The 20744-nt window shown below is 40.7% G+C and overlaps 1 protein-coding gene across 3 annotated transcripts in view; it reads right to left on the reverse strand.

Moving 5' to 3' along the window:
* Positions 1-20744, reverse strand: part of LOC110537698 (double C2-like domain-containing protein beta) — a 307080-nt gene that overhangs the window by 48440 nt on the left and 237896 nt on the right. For all 3 annotated transcript variants that reach the window (XM_021623935.2, XM_036937658.1, XM_021623936.2), the window contains 2 exons: positions 12983-13057; positions 4644-4753 (listed from right to left, as the gene is read on the reverse strand). In XM_021623935.2, the coding sequence (XP_021479610.2) occupies positions 4644-4753; positions 12983-13057 (185 nt within the window). The remainder of the gene's footprint in view (positions 1-4643; positions 4754-12982; positions 13058-20744) is intronic.

Consider the following 20744-nt stretch of genomic DNA (forward strand, 5'->3'; position numbering starts at 1 on the left):
CTTCCAACTTTGTGGCAAGAGTTTGGGGAAGGCATGACAATGCCCCCATGCATAAAGTGAGGTCCATACAGAAATGGTTTGTCATGAACAGTGTGTAAGAACTGGCCTGCACATATCCCTCACCTCTGCCCAATCAAACACCTTTGGAATGAATTGGAACACCGGCTGCGAGCCAGGCCTAATCGCCCAACATCCGTGCCCGACCTCATAATGCTCTTGTGGCTGAATGGAAGCAAGTTCCCAAAGCATAGTTCCAACATCTAGTGGAAAGCCTTCTCAGAAGAGAGGAGGCTGTTGTAGCAGCAAAGGGGGGACCAACTACATATTAATGTTTATGATTTTGGAATGAGATGTGTAGTTTATGTGCGCTACGTCACTGCTCTCTCTCTCGCTCTACTGTGTGTGCATCTTGCTAGCTGTCACTCAAATGGCCAAGGGCTGAAGCTCATTGGCTTGAACTCAAATTTCTAGGGGGCTGGCCCACATGGGGGAAAATGTAGGGAAAATGGCGTAGCACAGCTTCCAGTAAAAAGTTGCTTTCCAACTAGGGATTTCATGGCTAATTGAGGTAATACAGTAAATATGCATTTATAAACTACACATCCAGCCCAAAGCGAGAGGTTTGAAAAATACTTACTAGTCGCCAAAGTTCTGGAGCATGTCTTTAAAAATGATAGTGAGAAGAGAGAAGTTAGCTAAAGCACATACAGACCTGGTACCAGAGTAGAGTACATATGTTAACACAGCTCAAACAAAGGAGGCTTGAAAAAAAAGGAAATTGTCATTATTGATAGTTATACCATGGCATTGTTGAATACTCGTTTCTGATGGCTTAAAGGGTATTCTAGAGTGTGCATTATTTTGTGATAATGCACAGTATAATTCAATGACTTTGAAGTTAATTCTTACAGCCCCTTGTTGATTATCTCTTACATAATTAACTCCTCTGGGTCATTGTGGTGCCCACTAAACCAATAATACACTGAAGGCAACAGTACTAACTCATTAAATCCGCTGACACACAAAAGGGAGTGTTCAGCCCACACCAAAAGAACTAGATCCTGGAATTGGAAACACTACGCCATTGCACAAATGTTTTTTAGAGGCAATGCTTGGAAAGTCACGGGTAACAAATCCTAAACTTTACGATATTGCAGAGCGCTCAGCAACACAATTAAAGCAACAAATGCGACTGAGATGCAGAGAAGGAAGGAAGATCCGCACTCTGTTGAGGAACAAGTGTCTCTCTGTCATTGACTCTAGACATCATTATGCTTGCGATCCCACCCATGACACTATTAGATGCAGATTAAAAGGAGACTGCATGAGTGGGTAAACCAGATAAAAAAATCCTAAAGTTGATTGACACGCCCATACGTCACATGGAGACGTCATTTTGAAAATAGAATAGCTCTCTGTGTGTTTATGCTAGAGATGTACCGTTTCTTGCAGTGACTGCAGCTCAATACCCCTTTTCCGCCGATATAAAGCCTAGTCCATAACATGGTTCTTGTGAAAGCTGGGTTTTTCTACACGAGAGGATCCGTCACGAAATCACCACCATGAAAGATGACTCATGAACACGACAGTTTTGTTTGTTTTGGTCTACGGTATCCACAAGCTTTAAGGCTATCGTTTGAACGCTCTGCCGTGGATGTCCTAATTTCGAGGAGGGCTTCTCACAAAACCGTCTGTCCAGACCGAACCGTTTGAGTTAAAAATGAATAAGTCGCCACTATTGAAAGGGGAGACTCTCACGAATACAAAGGTGTCAGTTGTTTTATCTTTATGAAGCACACAGAGGAGTCGTCTGAAGGTAACCCGGTACCGGGCTGTAAAAATATAACAACGTGCATAGGGGATAAAATGTACCACAAGTAAAATGTCCAAACATGGGTAAAACTTTTTTTTTTCTCCAGATATAAGACAGACACTGATCCTTATGATACATTTTTTGGCTGTCTGCTTTGCTATGTAAACATGTGTTATTTAGTGTGTTGCTATGGGCTATAGCAGTAAAGGCTAAATTCAATATTTCATCAAATATATATATATATTTTTTTTTTACCTACAAGGGTCCTAAAATTCAAAATCAAATGTATAAATTATCCATTGTATGACCATCTTTAAAAAATTCCATATGTTAGCTTAGTAGATACTGTGACCTAAGGGCTTACACCTAGTAAATGTCCTGTAAAAATCTCTCTTTTAAAAGTTTGTATTCTGTTAACTCATACCCAAATAATGTTGTTGACTCATCCTATACCTGTATTTGTGGCCAAAGCATAAATTGGAGAAATATCACCTAAAAAGCCCAACTTCAAACTTGCATCTCAAACAGACTGTTTAAAAAATGCTTGCTATTTCCTTACAGACTTGATGTCATACTCCTGAGGTGGATGAGCTGGCCAATCAGTGGCCTAGAGGATGAGCAGGCCAATCAGCAGTCTACTTGCATTAATATTTTTAATGACCAGTAAACACCCACACTATGCCAACACAGAAGCTGCTTTTTAACATACTTAAATACCATTTTTTTGAAAGGAAAACTATTTCATTAATATTGTAAGTCATTCTAAGTCATATTTCATAGAAATCTGTAAACACTGGAAAGTTACTTTAAGGCCTGCAATATTGGACTTTTCTGATTCCTTTTGTTTATAGGCTTAGATAACTGTGACCTCTTCACGATCTTGGCCTTGGTGTCAATCTAAATCGGATTCAATTCATCAGCTTGCATCCCTGAAATGACTTGCAACAATTTGATTGAATGCCAAGGTAAGCAGGCTAGGGGTTAGGCGTTATGTACAAAACCCTCTAACTCTAGTCACCCAGGCTCTCAACTCTGACTTTATTACTCTGCAGAGAGCAGAGGCGCTGGGGGATGGGCTCTCAATTGTTTTCAGCCACTCTGCCCCCTAACATTTCACACCTCTGCTTCTGGAACCCCCTGCTGACCAGGTCACCTGACCAGGTCAGCCAATCAGAAGTCTACCTGGGGTAGGAGATTACAGAGCATGATAATTACACAGGTGCACCTTGTGCTGGGGGAAAGAAAAGACCACTCTAAAATGTGCAGTTTTGTCACACAACATAATGCCACAGATGTCTCTAGTTTTGAGAGAGCGTGCAATTGGCCTGCTGACTGGAATTTCCAACAGATCTGTTGCCAGAGAATTTAATGTTAATTTCTCAACCTCCAATGTCATTTTAGAGAATTTGGCAGAACATCCAACCAGCTTCACATCCAGAGGCAGAGTTCCTCATGGCCGGTGATTTTATTGCAGGGAATTGGACATCTGTTTTACCTCAATTTTACCAGCATGTCACCTGTGCAACTAGAGGTGACAAAACTCTAGATCACTTTTACTCCACACACAGAAACACATACAAATCCCTCCATCGCCTTTCCTTTGGCAAATCAGACCATAACTCTATCCTGCTGCCTTCTCCTCACAAGCAAAAACTCAAACAGGAAGTAGGATGCTAAGCTACAGGACTGTTTCGCTAGCACAGATGGGAATATGTTCCGGGATTCATCCAATAACATTGAGTAGTTTACCACATCAGTGACTGGCTTCAACTCTAAAGTCTAAACATCAGGCTAGTTTTTATTGCTCGTTAGAAACATATGACTTGAATGTCCCCCCCAAAAAACATTCCACTGGCACTCAGCCAACCAAGGATCATGCGGTGGCAGGGTAGCCTAGTTGGACTAGTAACCGGAAGGTTGCAAGTTCAAACCCCGAGCTGACAAGGTACAAATCTGTCGTTCTGCCCCTGAACAGGCAGAACGTTGTTCGTTCCTAGGCCGTCATTGAAAATAAGAATTTAGTTCTTAACTTACTTGCCTAGGTAAATAAAGGTAAATAAAATAGGCTGTATAGGCCGACCTGTTACACCTGACCCTTGTTACATTTAGCCCTGGTCTTCCCTATGCAATCAATGCCATTGGCGAGTGCTAACGTGCATAAATGATGTCCAAGTAGGCTACATGTAACTATGTGTGTGGAAAACATATAACTTGTTTATTATAGTTCATTTGTAACTCCACTCACTACTTGTAGCTGAATAGTTAGTTTGTTTGTGTCATTGGTCTTCACTAGCATAATGTTCCGGTCAGTAGATAGCTAGCACTCACTCACATGAAAAGGGGCATGAGGGATGCCCTACAATGTTACATTTTTAGTGTAGTGAGAACGCTCGGGAGCAGGCAATGTTGAAAAGTAATCTTTAGACATGTTATACTTTTCTTAAATGTAGTTTTGTAATTGACTAAAACAGACAGACAAGAAAATTGCATTTACATTTTTGTTGTTGTTGCTGTGAGCCAACGGGGTAACCTAGGTAACCACAGGGTGTATTCCCCAAAGGCAGGCAGGGCCTCAACGTTCTATCTAATACCGACTTGGACTATAGCCCTTCTAATTCCTTACTGCTATAACTGATAGTCTATGTTGCAATACTTCTATTAGCCTGCCATTGCACTGTGTACTACTACTGTGTACCACTGCTAGCATAGCACTATTAGCATTGCTATTACAAAGTCAATAGCCTGTTATGCCATTACACGCTCCTCTTTCGAGACCACCTCCAGTTGGTGTCGCTCTTTTTCAAATTAGGTGAAGGAGGGAGAAGGTTACCTGAGTGTTTTGCGGACCATATCCTCATCGGTGATGCCGTAGTAGGTCAGGGTCTCACTCCAGACAGGGTTGAGGGTGTTGCGCAGGGTCTTGGTGCGAAGTTTATTGGCCTGACAGCGAGAGAGAGACAGAGAGAGAGAGAGAGAGAGAGGGAGCAAGCAGGATAGAGATCGAAATAAAGATTGGGATTAGGTATTGCCCTTTGCCCTCCACTCCATCATAGGCTGACCATGACACATAGGGCACAACAGTAGTCGTTATCAGTTTACAGACCCTGTGTCTTCTGTGCAGAGCTCCGGGCTCTAACACATAACATACGACTACAGAGATGGTTAAATCCCCAAGTCCCACCCTTCCAACTATGTCTGCTCCTTAACCATCTCCCCATCAGGCTCTAATCTGTAATTCAGATGTAATCTGGAGATTGAAATGATTCTCGTCTCAACTCATCTATATCAGTCTCTTTTCAGGTTAACCTAGAGGTGTGAACAACGTCCCTGTGCACGATGGTGACGAAATCTCCAGAGAACAGAGGACACGTTCTCGATTCTCGGGTGATTTTGTCAACACCAGAATCCAACAGTAGCGACACATAAGGACAAAACTGTGCATTTCTAAGACCTAGAATACAAATGCCAGATTGCAATTAAACTAAACAATAGGCATTTCAATGAATGCTGGGAGCTTAATAGAGTGCCTTCAGAAAGAAGTTGCATATTCTGTGTTCAGTAATAGTGGTTAACATGATTTTTGAATGACTATCCCATCTCTGTAGCACACAAATACAATTATTTGTAAGGTTTCTTAATCAAATGGGGTATTTCAAGCACAGATTCAAACATAAAGACCAGGGAGGATTTTCAATGCCTCACAAATGGCACCGATTGGTAGATATTTAAAAATTAAAAAGCTGACACTGAACATCCCTTTGAGCATGGTGGTTACTAATTAGGTTATGGATGGTGTATCAATACACCAAGTCACTACAAAGATACAGGCGTCCTTCCTAACTCAGTTGCCGGAGAGGAAGGAAACTGCTCAGGGATTTCACCTTGGAGGCAGTTACAGAGTTTAATGGTTTTGATATGAGAAAACAGACTATGGAAAAACAACATTGTAGTTCCTACACAATACTAACCTAAATTACAGTGAAAAGAAGGAAGCCTGTACAGAAAAAAAATATCCCAAATCATCCATCCTGTTTGCAAAAAAGGCACTTAAGTAATACTGCAAAGAAAATAACTCTGTATACAGAACAAAATGTGTATGTTTGGGGCAAATCCAACAACACATCATTGAGTACCACTCTTCATATTTTCAAGTATGATGGTGGCTGCATCATGTTATGGGTGTGCTTGTCATTGGCAGGGACTAGTGAGTTTTTTTAGAATACAAATTAACAAAATACAGCGATAAACAAAGACAAAATCCTATAGGAAAACCTAGTTCAGTCTGCTTTCCAACATACACTGGGAGACGAATGCAGCTTTCAGCAGGACAATAACCTAAAGGACAAGGTCAAATCTACACTGGAGTTGCTTACCAAGACGAGATTGGGTGTTCCTGCGCGACTTAAATACAGCTTTGACTTAAATCGCCTTGAAAATCTATGGCAAGACTTGAACATGGCTGTCTATCAATCATCAACAATAGTTGTCAAACTTGTTCTCAACTAGCTTACCTGGTTAAATAAAGGTGAAATGAATAAACAACTTTTTTTTAAACTTAAATGTAAAAAATAATAAATGGTCAAACATTGTACAATCCAGGTGTGCAAAAATCGTAGCCTTATAATTGCCTCGAAAGGTGCTTTTACAAAATATTGACTGAGGGCTGTGAACACGTAAGCAAAATAGATATTTCTGTATTTCATTGTCAATTAATTAGCAACAATTTATAAAAACATGTATTCACTGAGTATTGTGTGTGAAAAAAATAGACGGTGAGATTTTTTATTTATTTAATCTATTTTGAATTCAGGCTATAACACACCAACATGTGGAATAAGTCAAAGGGTATGAATACTTTCTGAAGGCACTGTAAGTAAGCAATTATTAATTCCAGTGGGTTTGATTAAAAAAAGTTTGAACAATAAGATCCACTGTTGTATTCGTCTATCACGGAGGCTGTGCCTCGTTCGTTAGAGGCTGACATGTTGGACTCTATTTTAACAAACCTAATGCAATGGTAAATAGTGCTATAGTTCTGGATGGTGTCAGAAATAGTGTAGCTATTTTCATTGCCCAAATTATGAGGGTAATAGCTTACAGTGGTGCGAAAGGGCTGGGTTTTGATGAGTAAACAAGTTGTAGGTGTGATGAGGGTTAAACCAAGGCCTCATACCTTTAAAAGGGTTCATTAAATTGTGTTATGATAAACTGTAAGCTCTCCTCTTCTAATAGACCTCTGTGTGTGTATTAACACCTGTTTTGAGTGTTGTGCCCTTCAGACATTATCAGAAGGTGGAAACCGCCTACATTCATACATACTCCTCCTGTCTGGGCCCCACCTGGCTATATGAGGTTCTGAGAATACAACTGGTTTTCTGAGAACACAAGGCTGCCGCAGACTTGATGAAAACAGCCACCTGTCAGAAGATGCTTGGACACGTTCACCTTGTTATGACCCTATACTTGTGATGAAAGGTCAAGTTTCGGTCAAACCCACTTCTGAGCTTTAATTGCTGATAAGATGGTTGCTGCTGTCAGGGGGAGGTTAGATTTATTAAAATGATGTTGCCAGGGAAACTCACGCCAGGAGGATTGGGAGAGGCTACATGAGTTGCAGGATGTCTTAGACATTTTGCAGAACCTGGGGAGAGCTTTCATATATTGTACTCTGTACCAACTTTTGCCTACAATTGTATTACTAAAGGATAATTTGAATACTTAAAACAAAGAGTCTGTGTTTCCATTCTATTACTAATATGTGTTTGATAATTATATAGACCTGATCATTTGTTGAAGAAATTGACCGACAAGGGCTTGGCCACTCACTGGTTGATTGTGGGTTGAGACTACCATTTATTAAATAGCATAGGCCACAATAACGAGTAATAGCAACAGTAAAAAAAAATCCAGTGTTCATTCAATAGCCTGTGTGTGTAGTGTTGATATCCAAAATATAGCCTAACGTTGATACTGCATTGTTGGATTGAATAATTTAAATACGTTTGGAGGAGCACGTCTTTGGCAACCGGATGAGAGGCGCTCTTTGGAGGGATGCACTCTTAGGTTTTAGAGTGTGGATACTTGAACAAGCATTTGTGTGTGCGTTTTAAGATATGCAGTATATTTTCAATTCAAGGCACTCCGACGAATAGACCATTTAAACGCCTTTTATGGATAGGCTACTTTGCAAGGCCAGGATAAAAAATGCATTGCTGTTAAACCAGACTTCATTATAGTAGCCTAGGCCTAGGGTAAGGGTAGCCGATGGAGCGCTTGGTTTTTAATCATATGAAATGGAAAACAAGCAATCCGTTTAAAACAACAACAATATTTCTAAATATTGTAGGATGGGCTTAGATGCATGATATCATAAATCACTTCTCTCGTTCCATGGCACTGGGTACACACATAGTCCTAAATGTCTTTACACATACCATTATAAACATCCTGTCAATTGTATTGTTGCCTTTGTGCGAGGCAGATGAAAAATATATATCTCTGCAGTTGATATGGCATCATAGGAGGACTGAATAGTTTGGAGTAGCGTGTCTTTGGTGATCGGATGAGGGGCGCTCTTTGAAAATGGGGATGGATAGCCTACTTGAACAAGCAAAATGAAGTATGCAGGTGTGTGAATTGTGAATAATGAAAAAGCATGGAGGGCAAAAAACATCCAAAATATAATAATATATAAATATATAAAATTTATAATAATATATAAATAATAGTAATCTCAGTAAACCCTTTATTCATAGGCTACTTACTTGGCTAATGGCCAGGATAAAAAGACGCACCAATACGATGCTGCTAAACCAGCCTTAATTAAGGGGAGGCTATGCTTGGTTGAGAGTCAAATTAAATGACATGATGGGAAAAAAAATCATATTTTTTTATGTTTCTAAATATAAGATTCACCAGCACAAAAGGCACATCTCTCGTTCCATGCAAGGGCACTGTGTGTCATGGCTAGATAGGCCGCACGTACCCTCTCAAAATCCATGTTGTTGTCAATTGAGTTACCATTGAGACCTGTTTTTTTATTGGGCTTAAAAATGAAATTATCCCTTTTGCGCTTGTTTTTAAGTACACTTCAAACATTGCCACCCCTCCCACCTCAGCGCAAGTGAGCTGATGTTAGACAGGTAAATAGCCAAACCTGGCGTTAGGGTGGGAGAATGCCAGTGTGCCCGTATTTACATGACGAAATTGCAAACTAAGGTGTGTTTGACACTTGCACCTCCTTAGCGTCAGATGAAAAATAAAGCCTGTGGAGATAACTGATCACCATATGATGTGAGAGACACATTTAATCATGAACAATAGCCAACAATATATCAACCTGTCTGCCTACCAGTGCCTTGACTATTCATCAAATGAAACAAATATACCTATAGCAATCAATGCATGCTGATCGTATTAGCTAGTTATCACCAGCAACTTACAATCAGTGCATTCAACTAAGGTAGGTAAGACAAGCACATACGTAGTGTACATATTTAGTATGCATGGCTTTGATTATCACTACAATCTGCAAAGTAGTGCCACTGTGTGGCCGCTGACTGGGGTCGATGGAGGATGGAACAGTAAGAATAGAATTCCACAGTGATGAATCACACATTCAATGGCTATACATAAGCCATGACATCTCTTGTCAAGGGGAAGTATCTCTGTGTTCTATATCTACGTCTGCATCTGCAGCATCAGCCTCTGGTCACGAATCATTTGTGATAAGAGTGAGGTTGGATATTTAATTAAAATAGAGAGTTCTGTATGCCTCTTTCCCTTTCATCCCTAACCTTTTATCTGACATGCACGTACAAACAGCTGTCACATACATGCAGTACATTTGTATCAATACTCAAAATGCTTATATAAAAATGTGTCTAAGTGCACAACATACCATACTGTAACAGCACCTTAAACACGTTTAAAATGCAATGCATGAATGCATAAGTGCTTAAGGCAAACACCCAAAACCATATATGTAATTTAACAAAATTTCAATAAATCTCAATGGGTAAACACTTAAAAACAAAACGACAATGCTTATATGTTGACCTGTCAGGAAGATGCTATATAGCTTTTTCACTGTATTGTGCTCTTTATAGAAAGTTCTGGAACAACTCCTACCACAGAGTTTCATTACTATGCGACACTTCCCTCCACTTTATTGATTGGAGAAGCACATTGCTCTGTGGTGGATTTCATAAGCCCACACATTCTGCTAGGGAACAGTGTTGAGTTGAACAAAACAGCAAGCTGATATTGTGTGTGGTAGTGAGTAATGGACAGTGAAGAACAATGTCTGTTGCATTTAATCGGTTAACTGGCAGGATTATTTGGTGCTGAGTCGTCGCATATTAATGTTCTGGAGAACAAAGTGCATGCTGATTGGTTTCCTCTCAATCAGCAGCTGATTCATATCTGAAACCCCAGACAAATAAACAGAGCACCGTGTCTATCTAACGGTCTCTGGGACCAGAGTTGGACACCATTGCTGAGGCAAAGTTTAAGTTTTGATAAAAAAAGGGAAGTGAATTCCACTCCGGAGTTAGCTGCATTTTACCGCTAGACCAAACTCGGACACAAGCAAATGTTATTCTGGGGGAAATTCTCTGGCGGCACATCTCTCTGTCTGGACCACTTGATGGCCGCCTTTAACAAGTATTGAGGAACATCTGCGGCTAGTCACAGCTGCCATGTTTGTGGTGTAATTTCAGGCCCCCAAATGAAACAGCGCCCATATGCTTGACGTTCAAGCCCAATCAATTACCTAATAATGGTCTGATGGAAAGTCCACTCGGAGGTCAAGGTGTCCGAACAGTTGGGGACAGCCTGACTAATTTAGAAAACCCTTATTGGCAGCTGCTAAGTGGATTGTTGGCACAAGAGAAGGCTAGCCCACGGAGACCAAGGTGGCACAAGAATTACAATTCGACTAGACGACAGTCATTCGTGGTTGGGAGATGGTAATTTATTATCAGCGCCTGAGACTAAGTTTTCCACCACCATCAATAAAACAGCAAATGATATAATTTATCTTGGAAGAATGGTTTTGCATCCCTCCAGACACTTGTAGAATCTATGCCAAGGCGCATTGAAGCTGTCCTGGCGGCTCGTGGTGGCCCAACACCCTATTAAAACATTTTATGTTGGTGTTTCCTTTATTTTGGCAGTTAACTATATATCCATAGCTTCTATAACGGGGCATGATAGTGTCTGTTAATTTCCAATAATCAGACATGACACCATCTGATATGACAGCATATGCATTAATGCATAACTGTATTTAGATTATTAAAGGGACATTACACCAAAATCAAAGTTTATCAGATGTTTTCAAAAGTAGCCTAATGTCCATATCACAAATGCGCCTCGAGTGAACGGAAAATATAAAAGTACTGAAAATCTGGAAATGATATGGTGCTTATCTTTCCCATATATTTTGAATGGTGTCATATCACTGGAACAACAACACAGACTTGCTTGGACATGGACGTATCTCAACAAAAGACCATGTGTAATACCGTTGCTCTTGAGCATCTTTGTTCAGCGTTATGATATCCATGAAATCCATAACAGATGTATCATATCTGAATGAGCCAATTGGAAGCTGAGAATGTGGCCATGATGGTGTGATGGCCTGATTGAGAGTTTAGCCAGGACACTGGGGTTAACACCCATATTCTTACTCTTATAATAAGTGCCATGGAATCTTTAGTGACCACACATTTTAACATCCCATCTGAAAGACGGCGCGCTACACAGGGCAATGTCCCCTTCACTGCCCCAGAGCATTGTGATCTCCTTTAACCAGGGGGAAGACTGCCCCCTACTGGACCTCAAACACCACTTCCAGCTGCATCTGGTCTCCCATCCAGAAATGACCCTGCTTAGCTGCAGAGGCAAGCCAGCAGTGGTATGCAGGGTGGTCTGCTGCAGGCTACCTGTAATTTTATAATCCCAAGGTACTATGCCTTCTGTTGACATTTTAATAACAAAATGACAACAAATGTGTTAAGATAGTTTCAGATCAATAAATCTTTAAGATTTGAATGTGTATTTCAGACTAACATTCGTAACGGATGGTGTAGCATCCAGAATGGTATTTTTCCCCCTGTAAAGTAATAATGCAAATCTTTTCAAAAGTATTGTTTTTGTGTTCAGCAAAGCCTTTCCTTCAAAATGGCTATCCATGTTTTGACCTAAAAAATAAAAACTCAGACTTTTGTTCATGTTCCTCCAAAAAACTTGACCATTCAATGTAACATCCATAATACATCTTATTTGCTTTATTTCTTCAGCATGCAACTATTTAGAAGTCAGATTTTTTGGGGGGAAATACACTTACCACAAGGGGTACTATAGACACACACATCAAAAGTTGTATTTAAATGTTTTTGTCCATTCTGTGAGACATTAAAGTTGGGATTTGCATGCAAATGTAACGTCCATAACACTGGAATCGCCCTACTTTTATAATAGGTGTGTATGAACCATAATAATTGGTGAGGTGCTTACATTTGTCCCATATCGAAATCCCCCGAGACACCATTGGAAAGTGGGTTGAGAGCCAGGGTTCAGCCATTATTGACGGCGACCCAGGAGCAATTAGGGTTCAGTGCCTTGCTCAAAGGGACATAGACAGAGTTCTTCACCTAGTCGGCTCGGGATTCAAACCTGCAACCTTTCGGTTACTGACCCAATGCTCTTAAACACCAGGCTACCTGCCGCCATCCCACAACATTTGAGGTAAACAGGAACACCTAAACTCCCATAGTATCCCTTAAACATGAGTATAACATGATTTTGACTCTCTCTCTACCGCACCTACTGTCTCTAACTCTGAACAATCGGCTATGAAAAGCCAACTGACATTTATTCCTGAGGTGCTGACCTGTTGCACACTCTACAACCACTGTGATTATTATTATTTGACCCTGCTGGTCATCTTTGAACGTTTGAACATCTTGGCCATGTTCTGTTATAATCTCCACCCGGCACAGACAGAAGAGGACTGGCCACCCCTCAGAGCCTGGTTCCTCTCTAGGTTCCTTCCTTTCTAGGGACATTTTCTAGCCACCGTGCCTCTACATCTGCATCGGCTGATGTAAAAAGGGCTTTACAAATAAATGTGATTGATTGAGGTATAATAAGACAGGTACGTACCTTACTGGCCCCAGGCAGTAGGTGCAGTTTGACATACGGATCCGAGAGCCCGTTGTGGTCCATGGGTTTGAGCCCCTGTGGGAGAGACAGACAGATGGTGTCGAAAGAGAGGCCGTTCACAAGGTAGTATGACAGCGCATCACAACATAGACCTTCATGATAATATTTCCAAATGTGACTACACTAAAATGAAAACTACACATCCACCAGCCAACAAAAAAACGTGTTAAAACACGTCAGACATACAAGGCCGATGCTGGATGCCTGACATCCAATTTAAGTCAAAGACTTTTGTTTCTGACATGTGCACAACCTCCTCAGAATAACAATAGCCATGTCAGCTAATTAGAAAGGCTAGAGGTGAGACCTGTTCCACGGCTGGCAAAATAACTTGAATGCTTTTCCAAAAAAAGAAACATTTCAGAATGTGTTGACAGAAACTGAACTCTACCTGTGAGTAAATCAAGTAATTAACAAACACACAAAGTAGCCTACAGCAACTCTGCAACCTGACAACGAGCGGTGTAGATAGTACCTAAGGAATTCATTTGGGGACTATTTCTATAGTATGGAAAACAGCACAAGGATAATTCCGCTCAGACTGGGATCATCCTCTCAAAATTACTTTGTCTGTCAGAATGTGCTTATCCGCCATAAATGAGCTCCTCATCCGACACCTCTTTTCTGTTAAGATGATTGATGTTCTATGCCTATCGTCAGCTTTCCCCATTCGTAAAAGGACGCAGATAAATCACAATACATGGGATCATCTCCTTCCATGAATCAGAGGATAAAAAATCTGCCAAACCCTTATCCAGATAGGAAGAATAGAAAGGGAGACATAAAGACAACGTCATAATCATAACAATTTGACAGATGACTGTTTATTTTGTGACAGTATTATTGACATTGACAAATCTACAAATAGGGATATTGCTGATACATTGCTTGGATGCAGCTTTCATGAAACCAGAGCCAAAAACAAAAGTCACATTTTCAAACACTTGATTTCCTCAGCCCTATGGCATGATGTAGCAGACAGGCATGGTCATGGTGCTGCAGGTCCAATCAATGAAGCCCTGGCTAGAGAGAGAGGGCGAGAGGGCGAGAGCAGTCAACAAATGCACATCGGAGCTGCAAAATCATAGGTAGGTTGTCTTTCCTTCTCTACAAACCGAAAAAGATTGGTTGTATGTGCTGTAAAGCACATTGTACAGGATTACTCAGAATATGATATGACTTCTAGCTCCCATTGATACAACAAATGCAACATGCCTCATTGGCATGCATGCAGTCAAAAAGGTGAGTATATACCCAACCATCTTTCTCAGTCTCAAACATGCTGGGGCTTTGCTTTCTTATCAAATGGGATCAGCCAGGTTGACATAAATTGAAAATTTCATTTCAAAAGGTGACCCACTCTCTGCGGTGTGTGCTAGGATTGATCATTTTGATGAGAACAGAGGAAGTAGGGCGCACACCACCTCCAGTCCTTCAGGTTGAGTCATATCTAATGGGCCAACGGGAACTTTAGCACATGTGTTTTGGGAATAGCCATCAGACTCTATGGATTCCTATGTATCTTGTTTCACCTTTCAGAGAGAAAACTTTGCATGAAAATGCAATGGAGGTGTTCAACATTAATCTCATATCAGCTGAGGTGTTCTGGCTTTTTTTTTTTTTACACTAGAATGAACTGTATAGGACAATCTATACACATGTACATATGGATTTTGTATTGTAGATATGTGGTACAAGAGTAGTGGCCTGAGGGAACATACTTAATGTGTTGTGAAATGTAATGTCGTGTTTTATTTTAATTGCATATAACTGCCTTAATGTTGCTGGACCCCAGGAAGAGAATGGGATCCTTAATAAATAAAAATACAGTGCTACCTGCAGCAAAGTTATTTGATGTGGCTGTCTGCAAATGAATATGGATGTACTGAAAAGAGATGACAGAGGAGTGAAATCTCTACGGCAAACACAGAGATAGACAGCATCCATAAAAGAGTGGATGAATTGATTTAAATAGACTCAGGCTTTGGCAGTTGTTGCTTTTCTACTACTGATACCGGCTTCACAAATCAATGAATTCTTTGGTGAGTCATAACTTACCTTGCCATGCCAAGCTAATCTTTATGGATCTCCCTATACCAACCAGTTTGCAATCACCCATTGTCAGCTGAATCACACTTGTACTTGTTTTCTCTCTCCCCTTCTGTTAAGTTTAACTGTGTGCCCCCCTTTTGGTAAGCTTAACTCTGTGTGTGTGTGTGTGTGTGTGTGTGTGTGTGTGTGTGTGTGTGGGTGGGTGGGTGCGTGCATGTGTCTGCGTCAGTGCTATCCTATCTCCCAAACGTATTTGCTCAGCCATGTGTTGGATGAAAGTTCCTCACACAGTGTGTGTGTGTGTGTGTGTGCTTGTGAGTGAGTGTGTGTGTGTTACGTCTCTCTCAACACAGAGCAACACTTGTCAGAACCACAAATGGTAATATACAGTTTTCTGCTCCACCGAGTGTCGGGTGAAAAAGTGCAAAGTACATTTTTCTGTTTTTGTGAGGAATCTCCTTATCCTCAAAACCTTTTATATATTTATGTGTGTCACAAACGCACTTCATGCCACATTCTAATTCCACATCAAAATCGCTGAAAACTTATTGTAGGACAGAGGAGGAGGTTCTCTGTTCCAACGTCGCCTGCTCTTAGCAACCATTTGTTGTGCCTGGAGTTCCATTACTGCCTGTACTCTGGACCCCTTCTCTACGCTTGGAGCCTCTCCTCCTTTCATTCACAGCAAACAGCATCTCATCTCTTCTACAAAGCACCAGGTTGAGTCAGATGTTTGTGTAGAACACAGATGAATGTTCTCTTTGATAGTGCAGCAGGGCCAGCATTCCTCCGTTGTGCGAGCAGCTTCAGAGCCGTTCCACAGATGTGAATTGATATGGTCTGTTTTGGAACTGTGCCCAACTATCAAAAAGACTCCCAACATGTTCTCTTCTGGGCCCCACTGCTCCAAATGCTTCTATGCTATGTTCTGCTGTAGATACCACTACCAGTCTCATGTAGATACCACTACCAGTCTCATGTAGATACCACTACCAGTCTCATGTAGATACCACTACCAGCCTCATGTAGATACCACTACCAGCCTCATGTAGATACCACGACCAGCCTCATGTAGATACCACGACCAGCCTCATGTCTCACGACCAGTCTTTGGGCTGAATCCAATAGGATTGGAAAAAAAAACTGTCGACAGGAAACATGAAATATTGACTTTGCCTTTGACAGGCAAGCCCGAGGCTGATGTATTGAGTAAATTGAGGGTTGGGTGAGTGGATTCTTCCCTAAGTAAAGCACACAGCTATCTGGATGGGATGAGCCAAGATGTGCTCCTTCAACTCTGCTGCATTGCTGAGGAGCAATAGATCAATAGATGAAAATAGAAGACTGGGGAGCTTTGAGGCACTGATACTGTGGTCCTGCACTGTTACGCTGTATGGGTAGAAGCATTAAATACACATTGATGTAACACTCGACCAAAGCTCCCTATGCAGCTACAACCTCCTATGCCCAGTCACTTCTTTACTAAAATGACTAGCCTTGTCAAGCAGACTGACCGAAACAGAATGTAAATGAGATCAAACTGGTTCCATCACGCTATGGAAGGACCAGACAGTGGCCCTGGTCTGAAATACCTGGACTTCTGGTTAAGTGTTCAACTGGACACTATAGAAGATATGTACGATGTCCACCATGTATGATGGTCCGAGCTGAGCTATGGAATGTCTCTCGTTAACATTTCGAAAAATTGTCGGAGGCCATCATCGAATAACAAACTACAACCAAAGCTGAAACACTTATATAATTTTTTTTTTGTCTATGTCTCTTTATACTAAAGATAAGAAGGCAATACAGTTGAAGTCGGAAGTTTACATACACTTTGGCCAAATACATTTAAACTCAGGTTTTCACAATTCCTGACGTTTAATCCTAGTAAAAAGTCCCTGTATTAGGTCAGTTAGGATCAACACTATTTTAAGAATGTGAAATGTCAGAATAATAGTAGAGAGAATGAATTATTTCAGCTTTTATTTCTTTCACCACATTCCCAGTGGGTCAGAAGTTTACATACACTTAATTAGTATTGGGTAACATCATCTTTAAATTGTTAAACTTGGGTCAAACGTTTCGGGTAGCCTTCCACAAGCTTCCCACAATAAGTTGGGTGAATTCTGGCCCATTCCTCCTGACAGAGCTGGTGTAATGGAGTCAGGTTTGTAGGCCTCCTTGTTCGCACACACTTTTTCAGTTCTGCCCACACATTTTCTATAGGATTGAGGTCAGGGCTTTGTGATGGCCACTCCAATACCTTGACTTTGTTGTCCTTAAGCCATTTTGCCACAACTTTGGAAGTATGCTTGGGGTCATTGTCCCTTTGGAAGACCCATTTGCGACCAAGCTTCCTGACAGTTGTCTTGAGATGTTGCTTCAATATATCCACATGATTTTCCTACCTCATGATGCCATCTATTTTGTGACGTGTACCAGTCCCTCTTGCAGCAAAGCACCCCCACAACATGATGCTGCTACCCCCGTGCTTCACGGTTGGGATGGTGTTCTTCAGCTTGCAAGCCTCCCCTTTCCCTCCAAACATAATGATGGTCATTATGGCCAAACAGTTCTATTTTTGTTTCATCAGACCAGAGGACATTTCTCCAAAAAGTATGATCTTTGTCCCCATGTGCAGTTGCAAACCGTAGTCTGGCTTTCTTATGGCGGTTTTGGAGCAGTGGCTTCTTCCTTGCCGAGTGGCCTTTCAGGTTATGTCGATATAGGACTCGTTTTACTGTGGTTATTCTTTTGTACCTGTTTCCTCCATCATCTTCACAAGGTCCTTTGCTGTTGTTCTGGGATTGATTTGCACTTTTTGCACAAAAGTACGTTCACCTCTTGGAAACAGAACGCGTCTCCTTCCTGAGCGGTATGACGGCTGCGTGGTCTCATGGTGTTTATACTTGCGTACTATTGTGTGTACAGATGAACGTGGTACCTTCAGGCGTTTGGAAATTGCTCCCAAGGATGAACCAGACTTGTGGAGGTCTACACTTTTTTTTATGAGGTCTTGGCTGATTTCTTTTGATTTTCCCATGATGTCAAGCAAAGAGGCACTGAGTTTGAAGGTAGACCTTGAAATACATCCACAGGTACACCTCCAATTGACTCAAATGATGTCTACACCTCCAATTGACTCAAATGATCAGAAGCTTCTAAAACCATGACATAATTTTCTGGAATTTTCCAAGCTGCTTAAAGGCACAGTCAACTTTGTGTATGTAAACTTCTGACCCACTGGAATTGTGATACAGTGAATTATAAGTGAAATAATCTGTCTGTAAACAATTGTTGGAAAAATTACTTGTGTCATGCACAAAGTAGATGTCCTAACCAACTTGCCAAAACTATAGTTTGTTAACAAGAAATTTGTGGAGTGGTTAAAAAATGAGTTTTAATGACTCCAACCTAAGTGTATATAAAATTCCGACTTCTACTCTATTTAGGCAGGGTGAATTAACGGCCTACTGCACAGCTACTAAGGGAGCTCTTTCTAGAGCAACCGGTTTAATTGTGCATAAGAGCATTTTTAAACTGTAAATGGTTAAACTATTAAGAAATATATGTGATTGTGCCAAGAATTTGTAAGTGGGTAACATACACATCAGCCTAAATTGAAATGTTGATTTATTTTTAAACAGATTAGAATTTTACTATAATTTTCAAACTCAAATGGCAAGGAGAATTTGGGGAGCTCTCTGTATAAAAGTCACTGGCTTCACACCAGTGCATGGATTTGAGAGTAAAATTATAACTCAAATAACACCCTGTCACTGTTGATATCCTATGGTGGGTCGTGATTAGTTAAGTTGAATAACAAAACTGATTTGTTTCCTTCCCCATTTCGGCAGCCACCCAAAACTTCCATCTGACATTCTAGAATTTAATTGACTGTCCACAGCAAATTCTCTTCTAGTGAGTAACACCCGAATTATTGTCAGATTCGGTGTAGCCTCTGAATAGTGTTAGTTTAAACAGCGCAGACACCCTAAACCTTTGCCCCTGTTTCATTGATTTCAAATTGATATCGATACCAGTGATTAACAAAAGTGTGTTGCGTTTAACTTTCCGTGTTGGCGGCCCACTTGAAGCAAAACTCAACCATCCAAAATGTAGGTCGTCTTCAGCAGTTTCTCCTCTAAACAATATTTATAGTTTCCATGTGATATTTGAGTTGTGTTAGTTTCAACAGCGCATACAACCTGATTCCCCCCGAATCAATACGAGTGATTAATTGCCACTTGTTAAAACATGGTTCTTGTTGCACATGCAGTTTATAAGGTAATTGATAAAAAAAATCCAAGTAATATGACTACTATTGTGGTAAATGTACTGTATGAGTAGGTAGTATATTTTAAGTTCATGTTTTCAATATATCAGAAAGTGTTTCTGTATATTGATTAGGACACTTCAAAATGCAGTTTTGACCAACTACTGAATGAGTACAAAAATGTGATATGTTTTATGTATTTTGATGCTCTTCCAGAAATCATGAAAATGGGTTTGACTTTCCGACTATGTATATTATTCATATCATCCTATGGCACAAAAAAAAGCATTCAGAAATGGCAGTTGATTGAAGAGGCTGACATAGTATCTATCTACATCTCCCTCCATGGTGATTGCCTAAGCCACCAGTGAAGAGCCAGTTGATCACAATTATGGGGGGATAGGGGGTAGGGAGAAGAGAAATTACCGTTATGAAAGGCAGATGGGCGCCGTACATCAGTGTATCCACACACCAATTTCCCCTCGATGCTGAATTCGTGTGTCGTGCCTGTGGTGTGTGTGTGGACTTTATTTTTGTAAAAGTAAACAGGTCAATTTCAAATGTAGGAACCATCCAATATGTTCACTGTTACCTATTTCTTAAAGAAGCCAAAAGGCAGCTTCTGCAAAGTATGCCTACCTTTATCTTGCAGCTCTTGTGGCATGGGAGGAGTTACCTCCACCTGTGTCCTCCTCAGATTGATGGAGGTGTTTAGGTGGTGGCTTCCTGCCACTAGTGTGACGGGAGAGGCAATGATGAATTATTAGAGTCAGGCATGATGGAGATGTGATGGATGCCTCTCATTCCTCACCGATGAATGTTAGAGGGATACTTTGGGATTTTCGCAATGAGGCCCTTTATGTACTCCCCACGAGTCAGAGGAACTCGTGGATACCATTTGTATGTCTCTGTTAATTTTTTTTATTTCACCTTTATTTAACCAGGTAGGCTAGTTGAGAACAAGTTCTCATTTACAACTGCGACATGGCCAAGATAAAGCAAAGCAGTGTGGCACAGATAAAAACACAGAGTTAAACATGGAATAAACAATAAACAAGCCAGTAACACAATAAACAAGTCAATAAAAAAAAAAAAAAAAAAAAGTCTATATACTGTGTGTGCAAAAGGCATGAGAAGTTAGGCCATAGGATCGAATAATTACAATTTAGAAGATTAACACCGGAGTAATAAATGAGCAGATGATGATGTGCAAGTAAGGATACTGGTGTGCAAAAGTGCAGAAAATAAAAATAAAAACAGTATGTGTCCTTACTGTGTCCGGTAAGAAGGAAGTTGGGTGGTAATTCTGCGAGCCAATGCTAACAGGCGTTAGCACAATAACTGGGTATCTACTATCATGCTAGCAGATAC

Source organism: Oncorhynchus mykiss, chromosome 12, assembly GCF_013265735.2.
Source record: "Oncorhynchus mykiss isolate Arlee chromosome 12, USDA_OmykA_1.1, whole genome shotgun sequence".
Classification (NCBI taxonomy): Eukaryota; Metazoa; Chordata; class Actinopteri; order Salmoniformes; family Salmonidae; genus Oncorhynchus; species Oncorhynchus mykiss.